Source organism: Aspergillus nidulans, chromosome VIII (assembly GCF_000011425.1).
Source record: "Aspergillus nidulans FGSC A4 chromosome VIII".
NCBI classification, from domain to species: domain Eukaryota; kingdom Fungi; phylum Ascomycota; class Eurotiomycetes; order Eurotiales; family Aspergillaceae; genus Aspergillus; species Aspergillus nidulans.
The window spans coordinates 2,524,180-2,548,980 of NC_066264.1; the positions used below are offsets into that span (position 1 = coordinate 2,524,180).

Here is a 24,801-nt window from a genome sequence, read left to right on the forward strand (position 1 = left end):
TAAGAATAAAGTATGGCAACCATATGCTGCAGCAACTGGTGCTGCCCGTATGAGAGCTTTACTAGACGAGTGGACATTCTGATGCAGTCAAGCATGTTCACGTCTATAATATATGATTCTCAGGCTTCTGGAAGTTTTAGACGTCGTGTTCAAGCTATAATTTGCGATCAGCTACTTCAGTTTGTTTCTCTATCCTTTTTCCCTATATACTACCAACAAGCTCAGCGTCTTGTACCTCTATGCTGGCCTAGTTTGGATGGAGGAAGCTGAGCAGATGCACTTATTGGTGCTACAAGGGGAATAGTAGAAACCATTGACTGCAGCATCCATGACAAGACAATAAGGAGGATCAAGACTGGCCTAGTTTACTACACCATTGGGGTGTACGGAAGCTCAATAATGGTCAGCCGGGAAGTATGACTGTCTAGGAGTAATCTGGTAGTCCCGACGCTTTTTGGCTTGTTTCTCCCGATAAATGATTATTCAATCAAGGTTTCAAATATCACAAGCAAAGCTTGGATCATTGAATGACTGCTTTATAACGTCCACCGTGCTTTCCAACCCATTCCAAAATAGAAGCTGAGCGGACGTACCAGAGTAGGTCATATAAGGAAAAGTTTATACCCTGTACGCAGGTTCTGATTTACAATTGTAAGGTATCTGACCGTCAGTCATCACATCATGAACCAGAATAACGACTATACATGCATCAACAGCCTGATCAGACCAGCCACCCCGCCGATGCTCCTGCAGCGGCGCGATGGCCGGTAGACGGCATACCTAATAAGTAGTTTACCTAACCAGTTAACTATTTATCCTAGCTTCCAGTGAACATCCGTTCTTTACATACTACTCCATACTTTTCAAGGTGGCTTGGCCGCTCACCAACTACAACCCTTGAAAAACTTGGCCCTTATCGTATCTCTTGTTAAATGCTGTAGGAGTCGGCATTCAAACGATATTGAAAGAGCAAGATACAAGTTTTGCCAATGAGATATTTTCAAAAGACAGTTTGCTGATTTTTGTAGCTATCTCTTCCTATAATTAAGGAGACAGAACTAACAGTTTTCTTGGAGACCAGCAAGCTATCTCCCAAATAATAATGAATATTTCGTCTCCAATCGCAACTGCCTGTTGGTATCTATCAAAGCACCAATTGTCTAGCAAATGCAGTAATCTATTATTTTCAAAGCATCTGCTTCTTACTAGGCTAATTACGGGTAGCCAAGAAGACTCACCCTGCTTTCTCTGAGCATTCCATTACGATCCTGACTCAAAAGACTCACCGTATCGGATGTCAGATCCTACAGAGTACGATGTCAGGTGCCCCACCCAGCCCTGACTTAGGGTCTATTACCCGTCCCTAAGTTGTATAAGAGTGACTCCGCGCATAGACTCCAGCTGATTCGAGCTCTGTTCTCAGTAATTCGCTACTCCCAGTAATCCGATATCTACTATTGAAGCCATGCCCACAGACCCCTCCCTGTCTCCGTCTTTGCAGCCACCGCTGGCCAAAAAGGGCTGGCGGTTCTGGGTAAGGCCTCATCCACGTGTTCCCCATCCTGTACTTGATCTAATAGATCGTTGAGATAGGCCATCTTTGCAGCTCTCACGATCACCTCGTTGCTATCCGCGCTGGAAGCCTCCGTCATTTCGACAGCCGTGCCACCATCGTTCGTGGCCTGAACTCGGGCGATGCCTAGGTGTGGATCTCCAATGCATATATGCTCACCATGGCCGCCTTCCAACCGCTTTACGGCCGGATGGCCAATATCTTCGGCCGCCGTAGCCTGACCATCCTCGCAGTAGTCCTGTTCGGCGTTGGCTCAGCCGTCTCTGAGCCAAGAGCACAGCGGCACTCATCGCGGGCCGCACTATTCAAGGCATCGGCGGCGGCGGCATCAATGTCCTGGTCGATACCATCATCTGCGACCTCCTCCCGCTGCACGAGCGGCCCAAATGCATGGGTGTCATCTTTTCGGTGTTTGCTGTCGCCCTCTCGCTGGGCCCTGTTATTGGCGGTCTCATGACCCAACGTGTTACCTGGCGTTGGATCTTCTATCTCAACCTGCCCATCTGCGGCGTCGCGCTGCTCCTCATCATCCCCCTTCTCAAAGTCAACTACAAGAAAGTCTCCATCCGCAACATGCTCCGCCGCCAACTTTCTAGGCAACGCTCTCCTGGTCGCCTCCGTACTCTTCATCCTTCTAGCGCTAACCTGGGGCGGCACCGTGCACGCCTAGTCCTCATGGCGGACCCTCGTGCCCTTGATCCTGGGGCTCTTCGGACTCATCGCTTTCCTTGCCCCTGAAGCCTCGACTCTGCTGCCAACCGACGAACCGACCATGCCGCTCCGCCTCTTCGGCTACCGCACCTCCCTCGGCGCCTTTGGCTTAGCATTCATCCACGCCTTACTCACCTACTGGATCACTTACTTCCTCCCGGTCTACTTCCAAGCGGTGGAGGAAGCCTCCCCAATCCCCTGCGTAAACCTCCTCCCCAGCGCTGTGGCAAGCATCCCATTTGCTATCCTCACCGGCAGTAGCCTTTCAACTTTGAACCGCTATCGGCCTTTTCATTTCGCCGGCTTTGCCCCTTTAGTTATTGCGTTTAGCCTGTTCACCCTCCTTGACAATTCCTCCACAGGCAGCTGGGTGGGTTATCAATCCTCGGCGCCGCCGGCGTTGGCACCCTCTTAACCACCACACTGCCTGCCCTGCAAGCACCCCTCCCAGAGACCGATGTCGCCGTCGCGACCGCCACCTGGGCCTTCCTGCGCAGTCTCAGTAGCATCTGGGGCGTTGCAATCCCCTCCGCTGTGTTTAACAGTCAGGTTAATCACTTCCTCCCGAGCCGTCTGGGCCAAGAGCCTTTGTTGCAGGCCCGGTTGGCCGACGGCGGTGCGTACGAGCTTGCTACGAACGAGTTCATGGCTTCCCTGAATGACCGGTCTCATGTTAAGGCTGTCGTGATGGGCGTATACGTTGATAGTCTGCGTATAGTGTGGTATGTTAGCTTCGCATTTGCTATTCTGGGCTTTTTGGTCGCATTTGTCTTGAAGGAGGTTCCAATGCGGGAGAGCCTGGAGACGGAGTTTGGATTACAGGAGAAGAAGACGAAGGATGAGTTGGGGTAAGGAAGTCCGTTAGACTAATTGCTCTACGCCGTCGTTAAGTCTACAGTAGCTGCTTGTGGATCGGCCTCTTACGCAGATAGACTATCTGATGCCGCTTACATAGCTCAGTGGGTAATCATCTCACTAACACTGATATCACTCTTATCAGTTGACTTCCTCATTTGCCTTGCTTCTCCAAGCTATAGACCTTTGCTCTCGCGGTATACTCTTATAGGATTATACTTTCAACAATTCAACGGCTACTTCCAGTGCTGCCGGGCAAGGAGGCCACCAACACTATTTGCGAATTCTATTGATTCTGTCTAGGTTCTTTAATGTCCGGTGTCAGGATAGGCTACATCTTTGCCGTCTTTCTCACTGCCTTTGTGGCCCTTCTTTGGTCGCTCACCTTAGGTTCATCTTCCGTCTCACAATTCGAATTTTCTGATTCAGAGTCACTCTGCAAAGACACCAGTATCTACAGCTTTCTGCTAGCTCTTAAGGGGCTCTTCAAGACGCGCAGTTTAGTAAGCCTAGCTTGTTCGCGTATCTCTCCATCTGTCTCCTACACGGCTATTTCTATACTCCTTGATCCTGCCTAGATTGCTCTTCTGCCTCGACAGTTAACTAGGTCCTTGCTTTGATGCTCTAATGGTACGCAGAAGTAATTTCTGTTATCTGATCTACAAACTATATGCTCTTGCTGTCTCTCTTAGTTACAGTATCATGAACCTGCCTTTTGCTGCATCGCCTTGTGCAGCCGAGTTAATTTGCTCTCCTGTATTTGATACGGCTATCTCCATCCTAATAATTTCTTCTTCTACCTTGCCTGCCGCCGCTGTGCATGCCTTGATTCACCTTCAAATCTGCTTGCCTTCCCCACCGTCCTTTACAATCAGTGCGGTACAGCTTCAACGGAGTACCGCTTGAAGTTGGTCTAGCTCAGTCTATCTAGCCGATCCCCGGCCGCCGTGCCGAACAAATCTCCTTCTTAGTAGTGGTAGTGGATTTCAATGGGCAAGTTACATGTGTTTTGAGAATCCTCCACCGGCGGCAACAACATCTGCACATCCTACTCTCTGAACCCTAGGTTCGAATATAGGGCTCCACATCCACCACGATTCCTTCGCGGCTGCGCCCTCTTAGACCATATTTTATCCCCCGGAGACGTGAGTATATTCCCCTCTTTCTTGCCCTTTACTCCTGTCTCCTTCTTCCCAGTATCTAATCCTGTAATCTCCCCACCTCTGTCTCTTTAGCGACTGCAACAACTGCGGCATGCTCCCAGACGTACACACGCCCATCCCCCGCGTCTCACTCATGCCACGAACGGTACAGCTCAGCCCAAATGAATTCATGAGGTGCCAGGCATCGATTCATTGATTAAGACTGGTGGTGGGGTTGGCGTACCTTGAAGGACTGGAGTCGTTCGGCTTGGAGATTCTAGACGCATTGTAGGGTCTCCCACTCGTGCAATATACGCTCATAGGGCAGATCGGGTACGCGCAATGGTCTCAACCCCGACAGCTGCACATTCCACCTCGGTCCCCATACCCACTTTCCCCGGACTTTGCGCAGAGACGAACACAACAGAGAGATATAACTGCCTCCCATGATCGTTAAGCTCCTCTCTTTGCCAATCTCTCAAAACCACAATATTGCAATCGACCCGGCGGAGGCTCCTTTTACTTAGAACATATTATGTGATATAGACTGTGTAATGCATTGACTCAGAATAGCAACTGACGACGCTACCGGACTTACACACCCTGTGGCTCGAAAGCTATTAACAGCCTTGCGGCAGCATGATGCCCATTTCTCTCCGCAAGCTCAATAGCTCGGTGGTACTGGCGCTGCCCATCATCCCCAGTGACCGAAGCGCCACTATCAAGAAGCATCTGGAGCATATCAATCCGGCCATACTCTGCTGCTCCTTCCAGGGCTGTTCTACCATTTATTCTTGCAGGGGGGGCGTTGATATTGGCATGCAGATGAATCAGCCTGTGGGCAATCCCGAGATATCCTTGAATTGCTGCTATCTGCAGTGCAGTTGCTCCACCATCTCGGGCAGGACGGCCGTTGATGTCGGCTCCACGGTTAAGGAAGAGATTGATTAATTCCATGTTTCCATTCCCGACGGCATGCTGAAGAGCTGTGCGACGCCGGGGACCTGCGCCCAGGTAGTTGACATCAATATTTGGATGTCCAAGCAGTTTTTGTACCACGGATACCCGTTGGTCTCTTGATGCAACTTGCAGCGGAGTTACCACTTCCGTATACCCTGAAACAAATAACCCCTCTTCGTCCTCAGTGTCCAGATGGTGGATCGCAATCTCTTGGTTGATATCAGGAGCCCATGAAAACAAGTATTCAAACAATTCGGTATAGTTGAAGAGAATTGACAGTGTCAAAGCACGACCAACGAGCCTTGAATCCCAGGGGCAAGCCTGAAAGAGAGTTTCGAGCACCATCATATCGCCAGTTTGGCAAACTATCTCGAGAATGGACTCTGGCGGATCAAGGCGATAATCTCTTCCTGTATCAAACTCCCACACGTCCAGGAATTGTTGTGGCTTCCCCCTTGGATCAATACGCGCGGCAAGGAGAGAGTCAAATAGGTCCAACCTGTCCGATAGAATTGCCTCTGCTGTGGCAGTGGGGGCTGCTCCTTGGAAGTCCTTGAGTAGGCGTTGGAGTAACTCGGTACCTTCAGTGGTGTCATTACTATCCAGATACATCACAACATCTGCAATATCACTATCGGTCACCTTCGCGCCGCGGTCAAGTAAGGCATATGCAATTGAGAGACGCCCATTTCTGATTGCAGCCTGCAGCGGGTCCTTGTAGGTTACAGGGTGGTCATGGATCCTGGTGTCCATAGTGACACGGTTGAGTTCGAATGTGTAGGATAGCAGCATCCATACTAAACCATCATCCTTTGCCGATAGTGCGGCTCCTAGGAGCGGGGTCCCGGCCATGTTGAGGATATCTGCAAGCAATCCTCTTTGCTCCAGGTATACTGCCGTCTGCATATTACCAAGCCTCCCAAGTCTTGGGTTAACTGAGACAGCGCCAGCAGTCCATGCCATATCAAGAATAATCATATCCCCCCGCTCAATGGCTGCTCCCAGTACTGTTCCGGGAGAATTGCTATAAGAATCATTCAAGCGTGCTCCCATATCGATCAACAACCTAGCAACTTCAGCGGCACCGGTCTGAATAGCGCAAACAAGAGCAGAGGTAGCATGCTCCTTGTCAGAAAATGGCCTATCTATCCTGGCCCCGTTTCGGATCAGTATCTCGCACAGGCTTGTATTCTTCGCTTTTAGTGCTCGCTCTAAGAGCGTTTGTGCCCCACAATCATCGGCAATCTGAATATCGAATCCTTTTTGGAGTAGAAGGTTAACCAGCCGAGGATTAGCCTTAGCTCTAGCCACGGCTAGGACAAGAGGGGAAGCATAGGGCAACCCGTCGATGTTTGGATTGACATCCAGACAAGCATGTAGTAGAGTCTCGATAATTTCCAGCCCGGCTGACTGTACAGCGTATCCGAGCACCGTCGTGACTGCCCAATCTCCGTCGAATTCAATGTCAACTAGTGCATTCAAATCGGCTCCTCTATCAAGCAAGACTTTGATGATTTCGATGTTCCCGCCCTTTACAGCCTGGCTCAATGGACTGGGGCCCTGCAGCCCGCTCCGTGCGTTGACATCTGTATCTGGACCCAGTAATTGCTTGAAGAGCTCTGAATCTTTGAGACTATAAGCAGCAAATGCTAGGCATGACGGTGTGGCATATGCTCCATGGGAGAGTAATTCATCAATGGCTTCCAGGCTATGGATCTGAAGTGCATATCCAAGGGGCGAAATATCGTTGCTAGATTTGTCGAGATCTGCACCATGGGACAGAAGAAGTTCAAGGAGCTGCAAGGCTTTGGGATCCCCCGAACCAAGAGCAAGCGTAGCATATTGCAAGGGAGTGAGTGACCCCTCGTCAACAGTGTCAATATAGCCATTGGGGCTCATACCGGCCTCGAGCAACATTCTAACACTCTCTATCTCCATCTCCCGCACGGAGCTGGCAAACAGCTGCTCTGCTATGGCCCCAGCTGTTGGTTCTTGGCTTGATACAAGGACCTTAAGCCGAGCTACGTTGTTCCAGCTGGATAATCGGAACATTTCCAACACCCGCTGGTCGTGAGATCTCATGCTACCAAAGGTTTTCCCATCGGGCCCATGAGAGACCAGGTTATTCGACAGCAAGAACAACTCAACTCCCAGGATATCAATTGTTGATTGCTTGGACTCAGCGAATCGGCTGGCCAAGCCGCGCAGTTGACCCTCGGACTCTGCCGGCATAATGATGCTCAGTGCCGTCGCCGTGCGTGAACAGCTATTCACGTTCGGTGGATGGGTCAGTCGGTTCCACGGTACGACCGAGCCCAAGCGTTTCAACAGTTCCATGTTCGGGGCGTACGATGAGACATTTGTCCCTCGGGGTGAGGTTACCGCCAGGGTAGGGCTGGTTGAAAGTAGATCTAGAGTGCAGATATCAGACATCCACCCGAACCAACAACTTGCGGACACGATTCTCACCGTACCTTCATCTTGCGTCGGCGGCCGCAATAGCTTTGAGAACCGTAGCCACGGAAGAGATAGATCCCAGTTAAGCCACATCCCTGGTGTTGCTGGGGTACAGACGACGATACCCTCGGGGGTACATGGGGAGGGAGCTAGGAGAGAACCGCATCAGCTTATATCAGACCAGTTGACATTCGTGGATGGTGCCTACCACCAGCAAGACGAAGACGTTCCGTTGTCGAAACATATGCTTTGCCATACGGAGCCTTCTTGCGCTTCTTGGAAGGGTACTCAACGCCGTCGATGTAGACTTCGCTCTCCTTGTCGAACACTTGTTTTCGTTTCTGGATGCGTCTCTCAATGAAGACAGCATCAGATGCTGAAACCTTTTGATTCTTCTGGAAACCCCACTTTCCGAAGTGTTTTGTGTACTGCGCCTTTCTAACCTGTCCTTAGTATGGTTGGGGGAATCAAGAGGCAAGGGACAAGAGGCAAGCTCACGTTTTGCCGAAGCTGTACTTGGATTCCATATACTCCATCACTGCAGACAAGGTCATTCCCTCTCGTATGTACAGTCGATGCAGCTCTGGCTTGTATGCTTCCCACAGTGAGTCTTCCATGGCAGGCGTTGTTATCGGTGAGCAAAGGTTGCCCGTGGGCTGCGCGCAGCTGCCCTTATATGGACTGCGGACGAGGCTGAGTCTCCAATCTTCCTACTTTCACCTTTTGCAGTCTGCCTCATGCATTATGGCTTGCTGCCGCGCAGCCTTATTGGCTGCGTCCAAAGTTTTCGCACACTGTGGAGCCCATTGTCTCCTATCGCCTGGGGCTGTTTGTCCGCCGCATCATCTAGTACCTGGTATCGTTCCTGGTTGGCCATTTCTCAAATTCTCACTCCACTTTAAGGTCAAGGGAGTATAGAGACATAACGTTGCGGCGCCTCCCTATTGTTAGGATCACAATCAAGGCTTCATTCGAAGAACGCATACAATTGTCGAAGCTCAATTCTATAAAACCCCATTCTCCCTCCGTCCAGTAGGCCCGGTCAACAGACATCCCCCCTTCATCTCGATCTGCTTGCAAATCCTTGAAATTGCCCAGCCAGCTGTCGCGATGGAACATCTAACTAATGCTTCCCGTCTGCCAGGTATCAATGCCGAACAGCAGAATGGTGTATATTTTGTTTCGACACATCCCCAAGCAACAGCCGCTGCCAATTCGCAAATTGTACCCAGCCTCTCAACCCGGGACTGCCCATACCTCCCTGTCGAGGATTGGTTAAATCCCCATGGGATTGAACTAGAGCAGGCGGCTAGGGACACACCCCTTCCAGGCCCTGGGACCAGTAATCTTCCTAGCAAAGTTTCCTACGAGATGCTGCCAGAAATCGGCTACGCTTTGACCAATGCACCTGAGGGCGACATCCAGAAACAAGCAATTCCTAACCCAGCCCTAACTTCCTATTGTCCGAATGTCGACGCACTTGGCGAGCCACTACTGTAAGCAGACCTCCTCCTTCTAGGGTTCTTCACGACTGTTACAGCCGGGTCTCTAACTCTCCCTGGCCTAGCAGTCTCGCGAATGGGGATGCGCCGATTTTTCAGTGCGAGTGGAAAGGCTGCCGCAGTACCACTGTGTTCGCCCGCGAAGCAGATCTGATACGCCATTTAAAGTCAGTTCACATCGCTCGCAACGCCTACCCCTGTCCCAACTGCGAGAAGCGTTTTGGTAGGAAAGACCACCTAAAGACACATCAGAAAACGCATCGTCAAAAATAAACCTCAGTTGTCTTCCATTTCGTTCTTCTTCTTTTTCTTTTTCCCTCTTTCCGCTCATCTTCTTGATTTTTTTTCTTTTTCATGTTTGCTCGGCGGACGACGTACGTCACCTACGCCCTTTTTACAACTCAGCCTCGTTTTTGCTACTGCCTGTTTTTGTTTCAGAGGGGTTGTCTTTCGGGTGGATCGGCAGTCAATTGGGCAGTCAGACATGACCAAAATCACTATACAAGTAGATCTTATACATAATCAAACGTGCGTGTAGTCGCCCACTTAGTACCCGAGCCACTGGCAAGCGCCATCGTAGTCACATACACCGACTCTTCTCTATCTATTGCTTCGTACAACTGCCAGATCTGTATTAAATGCCATCTCCATCTCTCAAACCATCAAATCATCTGTACTGGCCCACTCTTCACTTGCCACCTTTACGAGTCCAAACCAAGTCACACAGGGACTACCCAGCCTGTTAGCAGCCTTCATTACCTTGGGTGATCGAGCTGCGCCACGCATTCCCTACGCCCATTTATCCTCCATCAGCCCACCTCCCTTACAAGACATGGACGCAACTGCCAGAGTTCAGACACGTGACTAGCAAGACTCGTCCATCCATCAATCCATTCCCTGACATCCATGTCTGCCACAACTAATCCGGCCAGAGCATCTTTGGCATACTCCGTCAATGCGACAGTGAACGTGAGCCCGGATGATCAACACACCTTATAGTCAAGATAGCACACCTAAGACGAGGTAAGCACCCCTCTCCCAGCACCCTTTTCTCGTCTAACATAAGATAAACAGCAATTTACGCCTTTTCCAGGCCCGAGTACAGGAAGAGAATAGGGTGTTCTACATTTGGTCTCTTTTTCCAACCTCGCTCCAATATTTTTTTGACTTGACACCCAAGCTCCCGTTGCAACGCCATCGTTTGTCGATACTTGCCTTCGTCCAAGCCCTTAGCCGCCCCGAACACATCATAGTGATCATCGTTAGCGTCTTAGCCGTCGCAGTGCACGCTACCGCAATAAACATATTGATTAAATCAGAAGCTTCGATTACGGCGTCAATGCAAAGACCAAGGCGGTCGCTAGGCCGTTGCGGATGAAGTCTACGCCGACTAGTGCGTCGCCAATTATCTATCCACAGCAAGTTAAGATGAGCGGTATGAAGGGACGGGGGAGATTGAGCGGCGTGCACCTACTCCTGATAGCATCCGCAAAATACATAAGCGCATGAGCGCCGGTGCCGAACATGGATGTCGAAGACTCCGCTGCCCAGGGCCCCGGCCAGCCCTGCCACCGTTAGTCCATACGGTTGGGGTTTGTGTGCATCCGGCCAACCTTTGCCAGTTCAATATCAGAAGCAAGCAACCTAACGGGCGTAGAAATGATAGCGGGTAAGGCCATATGTAGTCTGTTTCAGGCTTGAAATGTCATTGTTGCGTTTTGCCCGCCAAAGGACGTACCAGTCGTTTATCGGTCCGCTGAGCACACCACCTACGATCTTGAATGGAGGAAGATAATATAGCCAATCTCTGAGGGATTATATTTATATGGGGACAGCGCAAGGTATGAGGATTGAGTTGTTGTGATGATTGAAAACCAGGAGAGGCAGCCCCATACGAATGTTGTAAAGGTGACTGCAGAGAAAGAATCAGCGGCTGCTTGACGCTTCCCCGATTGAATTGTCTCTCTTTGTGATCAGGGTTAGACGTTCTCGGTACAGCTTTCGCTGGTATCATCTGGCTCGGTGGCCAGCTTATCAGTGGCCTGAGCATTGCTGGCGGACTTAACGTGGGCTCTTTTGGACAGTGCTTTGCCTCCGGTGTGTCCACGCCTGCTAGGCCGCCCGAGGAACGTAGGAACGGACTTTGTTCCTTAGACGCAAGAATAACAGCAGCGTATTGATAGCTAGCATGATCAACATCCACCACTAGATCCAGTGCCGCCCCTGAGCAATCGTACAGTACCCCGCGGCCACCGGGGCGAGCCCCATGTTGACCATGAAGTTGTAAAAGACATTAGCGGTCGCGTGATGGTGAGTAAAGAACATATTCACAACAGTCATCTATACAGGTGCCTCAGGGGGTTTTTCCTGCGCATGCGACCCGAGATTGGTTATGGATGTTGATTACGCTGTAGTTCTCTTGGACGGTGTTGTCGGAGGGTGGCTATATTAGATGCACCTATCCAGCTGCGAGCTATGTGGTTATAACACATGGAGTAGTGTGAATGATTAGAAAACCTGAAGGGCGTTTCTCTCAATCTGAACTTATTACCTCCTGGTCTCTCACAGGACTCATCACAGACTATCCAGCCCGTCGCCAGCAGGATCTAGCAACCAGGCAGGCATGGAATCCGTTTCTGCCAACACACTAAACGCTTCATCCCAATTCCCTATTGGCTCAAGCCCGGACATACTGTGTCTGGGGGACGCCGGTGGAAGAGCCATCGAGGATGAAAGGGACACATCGCCCACTTGAGAAGCGGCGATTCACGATGGGTGCCGGCGGACACGTTCTGTGTCGCGTCCACGGAGGGCTTGCCCTCCAGCAGTCCAGGGCTGGCATGGCCGAGTCTCTCGAGTCTCTGCTGGTCGTCGCCGGCGCTGGAGCCGCTGGGGCGGGACTGGTTAGGCAGTGCGGTGATATTTTGGGATCCCTTGGGGCGAAATTTGTGGGGTTGGGAAACATGATCATGCGCTTGCCACTCGGGAACGAGTTCACGCAAGGCCGGATACTGACCTAAAAAGGCCGTGTTCACCGTTTTCACGGCAAACGGCGGCATAGGGGCCCCGGGAGAGAATAGCTGGCTGAATCGCGGACTTAAAGTTAGTCGATGGTCTGCATCGACAATGTAAGCGTCCTCGAAGTTGATTTCGGGCACGAAAAGCAGGTTACGGAGGATGGCCGTCGCAAAGTCATTGCAAGGCTTGGTGTCGTAACTCACGACGTCCGGCTAAGAGAAAGGGTGCATGCGTAGCTGGTGCCTAGGGTTGATTGGTTTCCATCAACCATCTATTAGTTTGGTGCACCAAGGGCAACTCACCATGGGATCATGTCGATGGTGACATTATGCGCGATCGATGTTTGAGCTGGTCTGCGGATGTCATTCGCGAGGCCAGCAAACGTTCGAAGGGTTAGGGTTAGGCCTCTTACATGGGATACAACCAGCCAGGGATATGGAACAGATAACTCGGTAAGCCTCGTGTTGGGCAAGCAGAACCTGGGACATAAATCCGATGAGACAGAGAAAAGTCACCGGGAGAGGGCCAAATCTCACCAACAGTGACATCTGCGCCAAATATAGAATAGCAAGCTGGTCAATAAGGCGAACCAAGGGTCGCTCGAGTATGAGGCTGCGATGAAGATTGGCCATGAGGCGCTGGACCAGTTTCTCCTTGTCGGCTACTGTGGTGTTCCAGCCATTCAGAATTCCAGCAAAGGATGGGATACGGATCCGTGAGAGGCGTCTGGTGCGTGGTTTTGAGTACCTCACAGTCTTGAATAATGTTACTGAGGAGATTTGGCCGTGGATTGCGCGACTGGCGCGACAAGACGCCAAGGCCGTCGTCCATGGGGTCCAGAGTGATGTGCACAGCGCCGGCGACGTTCAGGAACTGATCAGTCAAGGTCCGCAGCTGTGACCGTTCCTGTCGCAAGCAATTCACTTCCTTCAGCAGGGCCTGGTCAGCGCCGCCCTGGAGCTGGGCGATCTGAAACTCCAGACGGGCCAGCCAATCCTTGATACGGGTCCTTGATGCTCGCTGGGCGGCTCTGTCTTGGGCGCGTTTTCTGTCTTGTTTCGAAAAATTCTGCATTGTGTTGGAGATGATGATCGGGAGGGAAAAGGCAGGGTTTGACTGGAAGTGGCCTGATAGGCGTTGCAGTAGCCTAGCTCTTGTTCAAGCAACATACAAACGACGTACTCTATGCCATAGCTAGAGATCGAGGCCACGCTGTCACATGGAAGAGGTGTCACTCGAGGGGAATCTAATAGCAATATAATAAAAGCAGCAAATAAGGCCTTGATGCAGCAAAATCAGTAGTAAAGGCTATTTTAAGGTGGTGCATTATTACCGCAGTTAATATTACCGCTGACATCTCAAAATTTCCCGCTAAGCCAGAGCGTGTCAGCACTATTTGGATAGCTATAGTAAGCTGAATTGGGTTTGGTTGGTGCCTTTCCCCCAGTTATGGGCATCCACAAACTGGCATACTCTATTGTGTAGCCCTAATTCCTGTACGCGGGTCATCCGGCCAACCCGTTCTAATGGTTGACTTGGTTGCCTCAGCTAGCAAAATAATTACACTAGAAAGCAACATATTAGACATTTCTCTTCTAGATTAGGCACATCCCGTCCGTTGGCAATACACCAGGACGATATGCCTCTTGTTCCTGTGAAGGTTAGGCATATCTGCAAGTGCCGTGAAAGGTCTCTATAATACATTCTCCGTGAACAGCATCTGTTGCAGCTGGTTCCTTCTGGCAATAGTTTGTAGTATATGTCAAAATTCGTTGGGTCTTTCTTATCAAACTTGTTTCCCATGATATAGTCATGGTGGAGGCCTTCCACAAGTTCTTGATAAACTCCTATTTCTAAGAAGGTGCTTCTTGCTGCTTTCACTTTACCAATAGCTTTTAATTGCTAGACGCTTATACTTATGAAGCTGACGAGCTATTTTTTCGAGTCAATAAACTTTTTGCTAGATTCAGTTATCTCAGGATCATTTTCAATTTCAGCAATAGCAGCAGTATCCAGCTTGTCCGAACATTGGTATCATGGTAATATGCAATGTTTTCCTTAACTACATGGGATTCATGGTCTGTTTCTGTTCAGAAATGGACACTGAGATTAACTTATTTACAGTTGACTGGTACTGGCAAAAGGTAGTAGTGTTTTGTAATCCGAGACTTGGGTGCATGCGGCTTCCAAGGCCTTTGGAATTTTAGTCCTAATAAAACAGCAAGCGGCAAATTAACTTATAAAATCTTTCGGAGCAGTCGAGATCTTGAGCAGACCTTGACACGACCCGCGAGTTACCTGTCACGGATCAGGTTTGGGTACACTATCTGAACCCGCGGCTTACTCTGAATAAGTATAGGCCCAGACCATGAACCCGTACGGGCTTTTGGGTAGCCAGCGGTTTGCCAACAACACAAACACGTTGTATAAAATGAGTCAGCATTTTTATACAGAGCATCTAGCCTATCGGCGAGATTTATGTAAGATGGTTCTTGGCGGCTGAACAGCGGGTTTGCGGGCTTTGGGTACGGGTCCTAACCCTCGATCCAACCCGTTTGTTCGGTTTCGGGCTTTGTCATAGTCTATTCTTGAGTCTCAATTCTTCCTTCGAGGAAGCCAAGGATCACGTGAAGGATGGGGATGCAAAAACAGATTAGAGCTTCCTACCGTTACAGTCCGGTTAAAGGGTATAACAAGATTCTGTCACTTCTTACTGGCAAGCGTCACGAATCCGATTTGACGATCACACTGGTATAACATGTACACCGGGCGGGAGTGCCTGTGGTACCTTTCAAAATAGGATGCTCGGGGACGCACTGCGCGGGGATTGGAAATATGAGGTCTCATGTTTATGGCGGTATGGCCAGAGGGACCCAATGTCCAGTTATTAATCCGGGTTCTTGCCCAGGCGCTTATTCGGAATATTTGCGCATATTTGGGCGGATGTATATCATTACTGTAGGTTTCGTCAGCCTGCTACCATTGTCAAGGCCACCAAGGGGCTATCCTGTAAATTTGGGGTTTATAGTGATGCAAATCGGTTGGTGGCACTATCACACTACGATAGACTCTTAAAAGTTGACGGCGAGGTGAGGATTGGCGTTGATATGTGTTATTTGGATTTAATAGGTTACGAGTGCAGTCTCTAAGAGTAACACTGAGTTCTCACATTAAGCTCCCACCGTGATCCTGCCAGGCTCTCTGCGTTACGCAATGCAGCGTCAACCAAAGCAGTTAGTACCAGGACCGGGTAGAACTGCTAACTTGACACTACAGGAGACACGAATCAAGAACAAAGGAATACATTTTGATATATCAGTGACAGTTGCGTACTGTACAGGACACGCTTCAGCTTCATCCTCCTCGCTCACCGTATCTATCTATTAAATCACCACTCGCAAAACAAGGCATCAGATCGGCAGAACAAAAGAAACCGCATATTCTAGCTAGGCGTTTAGTAGGCGTTTCGGCTCATGTCCGATCGGATACGGTTATAATCGAGGATACCCTCGATGCTGCCGACGGCGCTCATGGCGATATCCTGATCCCACAGCTTGCGGTTGGCAAAGTCCATCACGTCCTTCTCGGTGATCTGGCCAATCGTGCGCTCGATGTCCTCAGGGGAGAGACGGCGTCCGGTGGTGATGATCTGGCGACCAATGTCTTCAGCAATGGCGGTGGTACCGTCGAGGGAGAGGAGGATGGAAGCCTTGAGCTGGGCCTTGGCGCGCTCAACCTCGGCCGCGGTGACGTTAAAGGACAGACGAGACCACTCGCGGAGGGCAAAGTGGATAAGGTCGTCAAGACCGGTCATGTTCTCGGAGACGAGGTAGATACCCCAGAGACTGCAAAATTAGTGAAAGAGCCAATAAAGCGGGACAAGGTGCTTACCCAGTGTCGCTGTAGCTGGTGGAGAAGCTCATGAAGCTGTTGGCAAGGTTGTTGCGCTCAACGAAGGAGCTGAGCTTGCTGCCAAGGTAGGGAGAGTTGCCCATGGCACGGTCCCAGTTGCCGACGATGGCCTGGGCAACAAGGGCAGTGAAGTAGTCGTCGTCCTTCCAGCTGACACCCTCGACGGCAAGAGCGATGTGAGCAGTGGGAAGAGTATCATCACGGATACGGATCTCGGATCCAATGAACTCAGGCTGGCGCTTCTGCTCAGCGGTGAGGGCGGCAAGGGCGGAGGTTGGGGGCTTGCTTGGGAGCGAGCCAAAGTGCTGCTCAGCGAGCTTGACGAGCTGCTCGTGGGGGATACCACCAGCACCAACGAGGACCATGCGGTCAGCAGTGTAGTTGGTCTTGATGTAGTCGGTCAGGTTGTCGCGGGTGATGGTCTGAATGTTCTCCTTGGGGCCGAGGATGGTGCGGCCAAGGGGCTGGTGCTGGTAAGCGGTAGCGTGAAGGTGGTCGAAGACAACTTCCTCGAGCTGCTTGTCAACCTCCTCCTGCTCACGGAGGATCACGTCCCTCTCACGCTCAATGGCAGCGGACTCGAGCTTGGAGTTCTGCAGAATATCGGCGAGGATATCGACGGCCTTGGGGACATCGTTGTTGAAAGACTTGGCGTAGTAGACAGTATTTTCCCTCTAAAAGCATTGTTAGTTTGCAATGACGCAAAACCATCGATCGTTCCATCAATCCGAGCGTACCGATGTGTAGGCGTTGAGGTGAGCACCCATGTTCTCAATCTCGAGCTCCAGCTGATGCTGCGAGCGCTTGCTAGTGCCCTATGACCTGTTAGCCATCATTTAATTGTGGGTTTTTAGGAAACACACCTTGAAGGCAAGGTGCTCCAGGAAGTGCGCGGTTCCGTTGGTCTTGTCAGTCTCTGCTCGGCTACCGGCATCGATCCAGACGCCGACGGTCGATGTCTGGGCCCACGGCGAGTATTCAGTGGCGATCTATAGTCGTTAGCAAAGCCAGGACACAATCTCAAGAGCCAATGCGTCGTCGTACCGTGAAACCGTTGGAGAGGGTGGTGGACTGAGTGGTGGACGGGAGAGCGACGGGAGAAGCAAAGCCACGCTTGACGGGCTGGATGGACTTCAGGGCGGCGCGACTGCGCAGAGCCTGGTTGAAGTTGTACGCTAGGCGCCGGGAAGCCATTGTGAGGGATAAATAGTGGATGTGGAGAGGGGGGGAGGTAGAGTAGAGGATGATGAGCCTGCGACCCTGGAGTTGCGAGGTTGAAGTTCGGGAGTCGTCAAATTGTTCGCCAGCCAGTCAGCCAATCACATGACTTGCTTTTCCAAGACCGCTCCGACACTTTCCTACGGCCTAACAGAGCCACCTAGTTTAGACACCACTACATCATTCCGATCAACTACTATCAACAATGCCTCCATTATACCAATTTCAGTTGTTCTATTGATATTTCTACTTGAACTGACTAGCGTACTGCCGCACATTTTCAATCATGGGAATATCCTCCGAGAATCCCAAACTCAGTGCTCGGGCCGGGTTAAAGTGCGGCGACCACGTCTGCACAATTCGATCAATATCCGCATCGTATTTCTCCTCGACAAGCGCCCGTTTCTCCTTGCCACCGATCTCCTCCAAGGCATCCAACATCTCTTGCACGCTAACCACAAGACCAGGCAGATTGACAGACCTGGAATCACCAAACGCCTCAGCAGGGACCGTGGCCGCATGGATAAGGTTCTTGACAACCGTATACGGGGAACAGATCCACATCTCTGTGTCCTTGCTAACTGGCAGAATCGCCTTCTCGCCGTGAAATGGCTCTCGGATAATTCCGCTCGCGAAGCTACTCGCCGCTTGCGTTGGTTTCCCGGCTCGTACAGTCACCGTAGGGAGACGGACGGCGCGACCGTCGATGAACCCACGACGAGAGTAGTCGTTGAGTAGCAGTTCGATCATAAGCTTCTGTGTGCCGTAGGATGACGAAGGTACGGGTGGGAAGTTTGTCTCGTCAATCACGAAGCCCTTGGGCGCAAGTCCGTAGACCGCTAGGCTAGACGTAAAGACGACTTTGACCCCGGGCTGGACGGCGCGGAGCCTGTCGAGGATATCCCGAGTTGCGTCGAAGTTGACGCGCATTCCAAGCTCGAAGTTGGCCTCGGCGCCGCTGGACATGATTCCATGTAGGAGGTAGATTGTGTCATAGCGGTTGGACGATGTAAAGAGTTCGTCGACTACTTTCGGTGAAGTAAGATCGGCTTGAATACACTTTGTTCGTGACGCATGTTGCGCTGCAGATGCAGGGATGACTGGGGCCACGACGTCTGCCAGGGTCACAGTCAAATCTGGGGAGCTGGCAAGGAGGGCAGACGCCAGCTCCTGGCCGACGTAGCCGCCTGCGCCGGTAATAAGGACAGACATCTTGGATTTTCTAGCGTGTAAAGGAAACAATGAAAAGTGACAGAAGATGACAGACGAATCGCAGAGGCAATGTGCTGGATTGAGTCTTTCCACGGTCTTCTTAAGTACTTAGGTGTCCTGCGGGGCATCCCCAGGATTTATCCCCGCTCTGCACCCCTATGGCTACGTAGGTATTCTTCCACTGCGTAGGGGATCGACTGTGATTAGCCAGTGTCAGTTAACGTCCCGCAACAATTCCGAAGGCGAATTGGTCGGGCAACAGTCCGACAACCGAGCTGGCGTGATAGAGGTTGGGGACCGGCGTAAGTCCGAGATATTGACTACGGCACATGATTACTCGGATACCAGGCCTTGGAAATTGAAGAGAGAAAATGAATTAACTCCATGCACGTTACATGTCCAGAAACACATCTAAATTCCTGACATTGAACAAAAAGCGAAACAGATCAAGAAAAATCGTAGCACACTCGACGCCAGGACAGAGCACAAGATTAAGACATGAGAAGGAAAAAGAAAAACCGTTATAAAGGACCCTGCTTTTGGCTTTTACGACGAACGATTGTAGATACCGGAGACGATACAGTGGTCTCGCTCGAAGGGCTCCAAAGTCAGCTGCTCCTTGGGCTTGATCTTCTCATCTCTCATCTTCTGGACCTCGCGGGCGAACACAACCTCAGGCTTGGCTGTGCTGTCGATACAGCTGGCCTTGACGGAGATGATGACACCACCGCCAGACTTGAGGAACATGTGGGCGTTCAGGCCGACAATACGGGCCTGGTCAGGCTGGGCAACGTCGGCGAAGATAACGTCGACCATGGGGACGAGCATACGGTAGCGCAGAGGGTGACGGGCGTCCTCAACAATGGGGATGACATTGGTGCGGTGAGTAGCCATGCCGATCAGGTCACGGCCAGAACGGTGGGAGAATTCGACAGCGTAGACGTTTCCGGTCGGTCCAACGATATCAGCGACGTGACTGACGGATGTACCGCTGGCGGAACCAAGGTAGAGCACCTTGGAGCCAGGGCGCATGTAGATGTCATCCAGACCACCGAGAATACCGGCAGCCAGCTTACTACGGAAGGGGTTCCAGACACGGTACTCGGTCTTGGTAACGGCACCATCCTCTCCCGCAGGAGACTCAACCGCAATGCGCTTCTCACCATAGACGGCCTCGCCAGGAGTCAAGTTCTTGGTGACGAGCAAATCTTCCTTACCACCGCGGGCAACAAAAACACCGGCGTGACGGTGAGGTTCCTAGAGATCCTGGTCAACAAATGCTAGGTTACCGTAACAGCCTGGAAATCAACTTACGATGATGACCTTGGCACCACCCTTAGCACCGCCCTTAGCACCACCACGGCCACCGCCGCGACCACCGCGGCCACCACGGCCACCGCGAGGAGCACCACGACCGCCTCCACGACCACGGGGAGCACCGCCGAAGCCACCTGAAGTCAACGAAGAAACGAATTAGCGCCAGTTCGTGAAAGGAAGATCAAGGAGGATGCCGCGTCGCATTGTAGCTTAACGATTCCTAGGCAAAAGCGTCCGTAGACACTGTAGCCAGACTGAAATCCGGAAGTACCGCAACCTAGCATCCTCCCATCCCTGTAATTGTAGGTCGGTCACAAACCTCGACCACCACCACGGCCACCAGCGCCGCCACGGGGAGCACCGCGACCACCACCACCACCACGAGGTCCACCGCGACCTCCTCCTCGAGGGCCACCGAAAGCCATTATGATATGTGGATTGAAGTTGTGTTGATAAGTTTATTGGAAATCGGAGCCGTGGAAAGAGGCTACCGCAAGAGCTTTCGAAAAAGGTTCGGACGGTAGAGGGTCACTCGAAAGCGCGATGAGCGTCAGATGCGATGAGGAGACGTCGTTCAGAAAATGAATCTCGAAAATATCACGCCCGCTCTGGCAGTCAATTTTCGGGGATGGCCGTGGAGCTCGTCGTTGTTGCAGTCGAGTTTTTTCAACCGACGCTTGGGATCTTTCGAAAATCTGTTGGCGCTAGTGCGTTTGTGGAATAGCTCAGTCAAGCTCTGTGGGCTTGGGATCATGTGACCATAGACGAGATCCAAAACGCGCTAGCCACCAGTATGTTTGTTAGCGGGAGTTGAAAACAACCCTCATTGAGGCATTATTCTGCCACTTACCACCGCCTATTTCGGAGGTATTGAACTGTCGCTTGCGGTATAGCGCGTACCTCTTCAGGAAAAGCATTGACATTCGCTGCTTTAACAGCCTTCCCCTGCCGCAACATGTCCCACCGCTTCTCTTCCTTTATCTCCTGTCGCGTAGCTATACTGCTCCCTTTTCAAGGATCTGGGTTTCAATGCCGGGGCAACACCACCCGCAAAGGTCAGCGGCCAGGTCGCAGCGTTGTGACCCAGCCGCTGATTAATCGTTACGGACGCATCGAGCACGGTCTCGTAGCTACCATCAACCCAGGAGATATGTAGCATAAAGGCTCGTGTGGACCGGTTATCTGGAAACTGACATTCAGATCCAAGCTTTGACTACATTGAGGGGTTTTGGGCGAAATTGTGATATCTATATCTGCACACCCAGTTTATGCTCAGTTACAATGATGACAGTCGAGGGGATACAGGAGACGGAGACGGCTCATGGAAAAGGCATCAGGTATTTCGCACTTGGGTTATTGGGGCTGATTGTAATGCCAGGCTGCATGTTATCACAAGAGATTCATTTGTGATAATAATAGTGTAGGTGGAGAGGTACATTGGCTTGGGATGGTACCTATAATTACTCGGCATGGCTGTAGAATGTCTGCTGCTTATGAGGACCAGCCGCCTTTCAAATCTCAAGGGATTCGAATGAAGCCGGTGTAAGCTGTGAGGTGTAAATCCAATATGGACCATAAGATATACTCCCAATCCGCTAGCATAGTAGGAGAGTATGCCGAATAAAAATCCTCGATTCCTCCTGATACTGGTCGCTAAGTGTATCTCATCCTCTCCATCCATAATGACCACCAGGCCTACTCGTGCACCTATCTGTTTCAAGCCATGTCCAAGCTGCCAGCGCAGCCGTCTCAGTCCACCGGATTAGTGTTATCTTGAGTGTTAACTCCGTACTTCCCAACTGACGGGCGCACTCCTTTCACTACTGCGGCTTTACGCCCTCCTCGGACTCCGCTCGTACACGCAAAAGGGATTTCTTCAGCCTTTTAAGACCTTCCTCCAACGCCTCCCTGCCGACCGTGAACGTGATCCGGAACCAGCCGGGTTCCTCGGCCATGTACACGTGCCCAGGGGCGATGAGCACGCCGTGCTCCATGCAGATATTGCAGATCCTCTGCTCGCGTCGCCGATGCTCGTCAGAGTCTGAGGAGGTAATACTCAACGAAGACGGTTTTTTACTTGTGTCAGTTGACGCTGACTCCGAGCTCGATTTTGAATCTGGGAAAATCAGGTGTTGAAGGTTGATCCAGAAGAAGAGTCCGGCATTCCTAGGTAAGATTAGTGGTTGGTAAGCTGAAACTGGGACTGACGAAACTATAGAGGCCGGGCTCACCTACATCTCATAAAAAGGTATCCCGCATTCGCGGAAGAAGCGTGCGGCAATTTCGTAGTGATCAGCCATGAGCTCGCGCTTTCTCGCCATGAAGCTCTTCAACCATTGCTCGTCCTCCAGCATCCTGGCCCAGACGTCATGGAGGAGATGCGGCGACCAAGAGAACATACTAGAGCGAGGCGAGCGCCATAATGTTAGTGAGATTTTGTTCTGTCCAATTGGAGGTATATTCACACCTAATACTAGACATCGCACGGATGATACCCTGGTTGCGTGTGCAAACAATGCCGAGGCGCAAGCCGTTAGCGCAAAAGTCCTTGCTTGCACCGTAGAGCACATGAATCATGGTAGGATCTATGGTATGGGAATTGACAAGATTGAGTGATAGAATTGAAACGAACGGTGTTGCATTTGGTAAAGCTGGGTTTTTGAAGACGGAATGTGCGTAGATCTCGTCGGATATCAAATGGAGGCGGTGCGCGGCGCAGAACAATATGAATTCCTCAATGGTTTCCGGCGGCTATAAAAATTGATCAGCTTTGTCTGGACTGCACTGCGGTAATGGGACCAAGGTCACAGAACGGACATAGCATCTTCCCAGCGGGTTATGAGGGCTGGATATTGCGAATTGTCAGTTGCTTCGCTGAGGTTGACGGCGAGCGCAAGATGAACAGTAAGTACTAACTTTGAAATCAAGAGGGCACGGACAGTAATACCACTATCCTGAGCTCTTTCAAATGCAGCCTTCAACGCCTTCCGATTTACGTCCGGACGGAAGAGATCATCCAGCGACGAGTACCCATCGACGCCCGTATATGGCACGGGGACCACGTGGGCATTACTCCGGCTCAGGAGATCAACCCGAAATCCATTGTAAAGCGGCTGTGGAATCAGAATTCCATCGCCATCGTTGCAAATGCACCATGCCAAGGCGTCAATGCCACTTGCCAGGCCGGGTGTGACGAAAATGTCGTTTGCTGTGATGGGCTGACAAGAGTGAAAGGCCTGGTTCAAGAACTCAGCAGCAGCGCCTCGAAGACGGCGCGAGCCTCGAGGGCCTGTGCTGTAGGTGAGGTGTTCAAGAGGCAAGACATTAATCTAGTGGCATGTTAATAGGTGAGCTCTGGAAGAAAGGTCTTGGAAGTATCGGTAGGACTCACCTCCGACTTTATGGACTGGGCAATTTCCTCATGCATAAGGCTATTCTCGGCAAGACGGAGGTTGACCCTTTGTTTCAAGTCAGTCTATATAAGCGATTCATGTAGGTATGCTCTCGTGGTTGACTCACGTCCCGGTCGGATTGAAAGGGGACCATGGGTTACCCATTGACTGTTCTCTGGGGCCCCAGACATCCCCATGAACAGAGTTGTAAGCGGCTCGTTTTGACAAGTGATAATCTGTCATGCTTGCTTGGTGCGTCTGTGATCCCCGCCTTGTGCTGGTGAGAAGTAGTTGAGAGCCTGAGGCTTTATGTGTGGAGTGTGGAGTGTGGAGAACTAGGCACTTAGGGCCAAGTCACCTAGGGTTTCTTACCCGTATGAATCAAGAAGCAGAGCTTCTTGCATTCCCATCCTCAGTCTTGAACACCATTATGGATAACATGGAGACGGTTAGCAGGCCGTTTCCCCAAGATATGTTGCTGAGACAGGTGGATTATCGTCATGATCTTTTGCACCAGGAGCGTCTGCCATCCGTAGCATGAAGTATCACTGACTGACTCAGGCCATGCGCCAGTTCGATCTACACAGCTAGTTACGAACAAATTACTATCTAAATCAGCACTCCATCTCTCCTCGCAACTGTTGGACTGTCTTCCTTCGTGTTTGGCATCGGCTTGGTCCGTTACTGACCGGCCCGCTGAGTGAGCACTACGACCGCAGGCCTTTCTACTTAGGTAATTGGACGATGTTCATCATTTGGATAACTCCATCGGCCATCGAAAGAAAACAATGACCCTCATTGTTGGCAAGTTCTTCAAAAGCTTCGCAAGAGGTGCTTTCCTCTCTGTTGCAGGAGCCACGTAGGGGTGTTTGTGAAGGATGAGATCCAGAAGCCGATGCCAGTTATCTCGCCGGCGCCATTTATTAGTCCGGTCCTGGAACCTGTGCTTGGAGAATCCATCAACTACCACACGCAGTGGAGGCGGATGTACTAATTCGTCAAGATCTAGCCTGGGGTCTGTTGGTTCTGATTGTGCTTTCTGTGCCGGAGACGGGTCCATATCAAGGCCCGCCATGAGTCTGAGTCTTCAAGCTCGTACTATTATCGCGAAGGTGGCTTATCATCAGAACTATGGACTTCCCTCTAGACATCTCCAGATGCTGCTTCTAGAGCACATGTGCTCTGTCGAGACCTTTATTTGGCCATCCTTCTCGGGACATTCTTCCTCTTTTTTTGGCGCCTTTCCTCTTGTCGTCAAGACAACATACGATTGAGCCTTTGGCAAGTTTACTTATTCCTCGGCATCATCAGGTGAAGAGGGAAATCCAACCCTCATTCCCAACGCGCTGTGGAAAAGCAAATCATTTTCGAGTATTTGTGCTACGGTCGCGCTTTCCAACGAGGCACTAAACGCCATGGAGCTCTTCGCCAGTTTTATGTACATAACGGGCTCTGATTCATCTCATGAATGTCTTCCTTTGACGTTGATGAACAACGTGACCCAGTTTTCAGGAAGTTCAAGGCCTCTCCGC

The 24,801-nt window shown here is 51.1% G+C and overlaps 6 protein-coding genes and 1 pseudogene across 7 annotated transcripts, besides 1 other annotated feature; 1 reads left to right on the forward strand and 6 right to left on the reverse strand.

Moving 5' to 3' along the window:
• Positions 1-24,801: part of a sequence feature (contig 1.12 753..174100(-1)) that runs on past both edges of the window.
• ANIA_00750 (uncharacterized protein) lies at positions 1,455-8,315 on the reverse strand (the record flags this gene model as incomplete). Its single annotated transcript, XM_653262.1, has 11 exons — positions 1,455-1,790; positions 1,934-2,218; positions 2,436-2,526; positions 2,727-2,992; positions 3,525-3,575; positions 4,526-4,558; positions 4,674-4,797; positions 4,880-7,652; positions 7,716-7,847; positions 7,907-8,136; positions 8,197-8,315. 11 exons carry the CDS (start codon positions 8,313-8,315, stop codon positions 1,455-1,457), a joined length of 4,440 nt encoding a protein of 1,479 aa, XP_658354.1.
• Positions 8,809-9,738, forward strand: ANIA_00749 (annotated as a pseudogene). Its single transcript has one exon. A coding segment is annotated over exon 1 (930 nt).
• ANIA_00748 (bZIP transcription factor) lies at positions 11,659-14,032 on the reverse strand (the record flags this gene model as incomplete). The annotated part of the gene is made up of 6 exons (XM_653260.1): positions 11,659-11,673; positions 11,894-12,430; positions 12,755-12,882; positions 12,971-13,345; positions 13,390-13,464; positions 13,921-14,032. The coding sequence occupies 6 exons, from the start codon at positions 14,030-14,032 to the stop codon at positions 11,659-11,661; spliced, it is 1,242 nt and encodes a 413-aa protein (XP_658352.1).
• Positions 15,506-17,394, reverse strand: ANIA_00747 (mitochondrial processing peptidase). The gene is made up of 5 exons (XM_653259.2): positions 17,175-17,394; positions 16,994-17,119; positions 16,868-16,945; positions 16,110-16,804; positions 15,506-16,063 (listed from the first exon to the last, which is right to left on the reverse strand). The coding sequence occupies exons 1-5, from the start codon at positions 17,322-17,324 to the stop codon at positions 15,673-15,675; spliced, it is 1,440 nt and encodes a 479-aa protein (XP_658351.1). The 5' UTR covers positions 17,325-17,394; the 3' UTR covers positions 15,506-15,672.
• ANIA_00746 (SDR family oxidoreductase) lies at positions 17,595-18,560 on the reverse strand (the record flags this gene model as incomplete). The annotated part of the gene is made up of 1 exon (XM_653258.1): positions 17,595-18,560. The coding sequence occupies one exon, from the start codon at positions 18,558-18,560 to the stop codon at positions 17,595-17,597; it is 966 nt and encodes a 321-aa protein (XP_658350.1).
• On the reverse strand, positions 18,915-20,512 carry ANIA_00745 (rRNA 2'-O-methyltransferase fibrillarin family protein). Its single transcript, XM_050613316.1, has 3 exons — positions 20,197-20,512; positions 19,875-20,011; positions 18,915-19,817 (listed from the first exon to the last, which is right to left on the reverse strand). Exons 1-3 carry the CDS (start codon positions 20,300-20,302, stop codon positions 19,107-19,109), a joined length of 954 nt encoding a protein of 317 aa, XP_050469142.1. The 5' UTR covers positions 20,303-20,512; the 3' UTR covers positions 18,915-19,106.
• ANIA_00744 (uncharacterized protein) lies at positions 21,698-23,512 on the reverse strand (the record flags this gene model as incomplete). Its single annotated transcript, XM_050613317.1, has 7 exons — positions 21,698-22,043; positions 22,113-22,277; positions 22,345-22,628; positions 22,695-22,722; positions 22,794-23,206; positions 23,269-23,335; positions 23,397-23,512. The coding sequence occupies 7 exons, from the start codon at positions 23,510-23,512 to the stop codon at positions 21,698-21,700; spliced, it is 1,419 nt and encodes a 472-aa protein (XP_050469143.1).

Bases quoted from the DNA above. Each gene is read 5' to 3' on its own strand.
- ANIA_00747 (XM_653259.2), bottom strand. From the start codon at position 17,324: ATGGCTTCCCGGCGCCTAGCGTACAACTTCAACCAGGCTCTGCGCAGT. The intron at 17,120-17,174 runs GTACGACGACGC...TAACGACTATAG, and splicing joins CCCTCTCCAACGGTTTCACG to ATCGCCACTGAATACTCGCC. The intron at 16,805-16,867 runs GTACGCTCGGAT...CAATGCTTTTAG, and splicing joins ACCTCAACGCCTACACATCG to AGGGAAAATACTGTCTACTA.
- ANIA_00745 (XM_050613316.1), bottom strand. From the start codon at position 20,302: ATGGCTTTCGGTGGCCCTCGAGGAGGAGGTCGCGGTGGACCTCGTGGT. The intron at 20,012-20,196 runs GTTTGTGACCGA...CGTTGACTTCAG, and splicing joins TGGCCGTGGTGGTGGTCGAG to GTGGCTTCGGCGGTGCTCCC. The intron at 19,818-19,874 runs GTAAGTTGATTT...CAGGATCTCTAG, and splicing joins GTGGTGCCAAGGTCATCATC to GAACCTCACCGTCACGCCGG.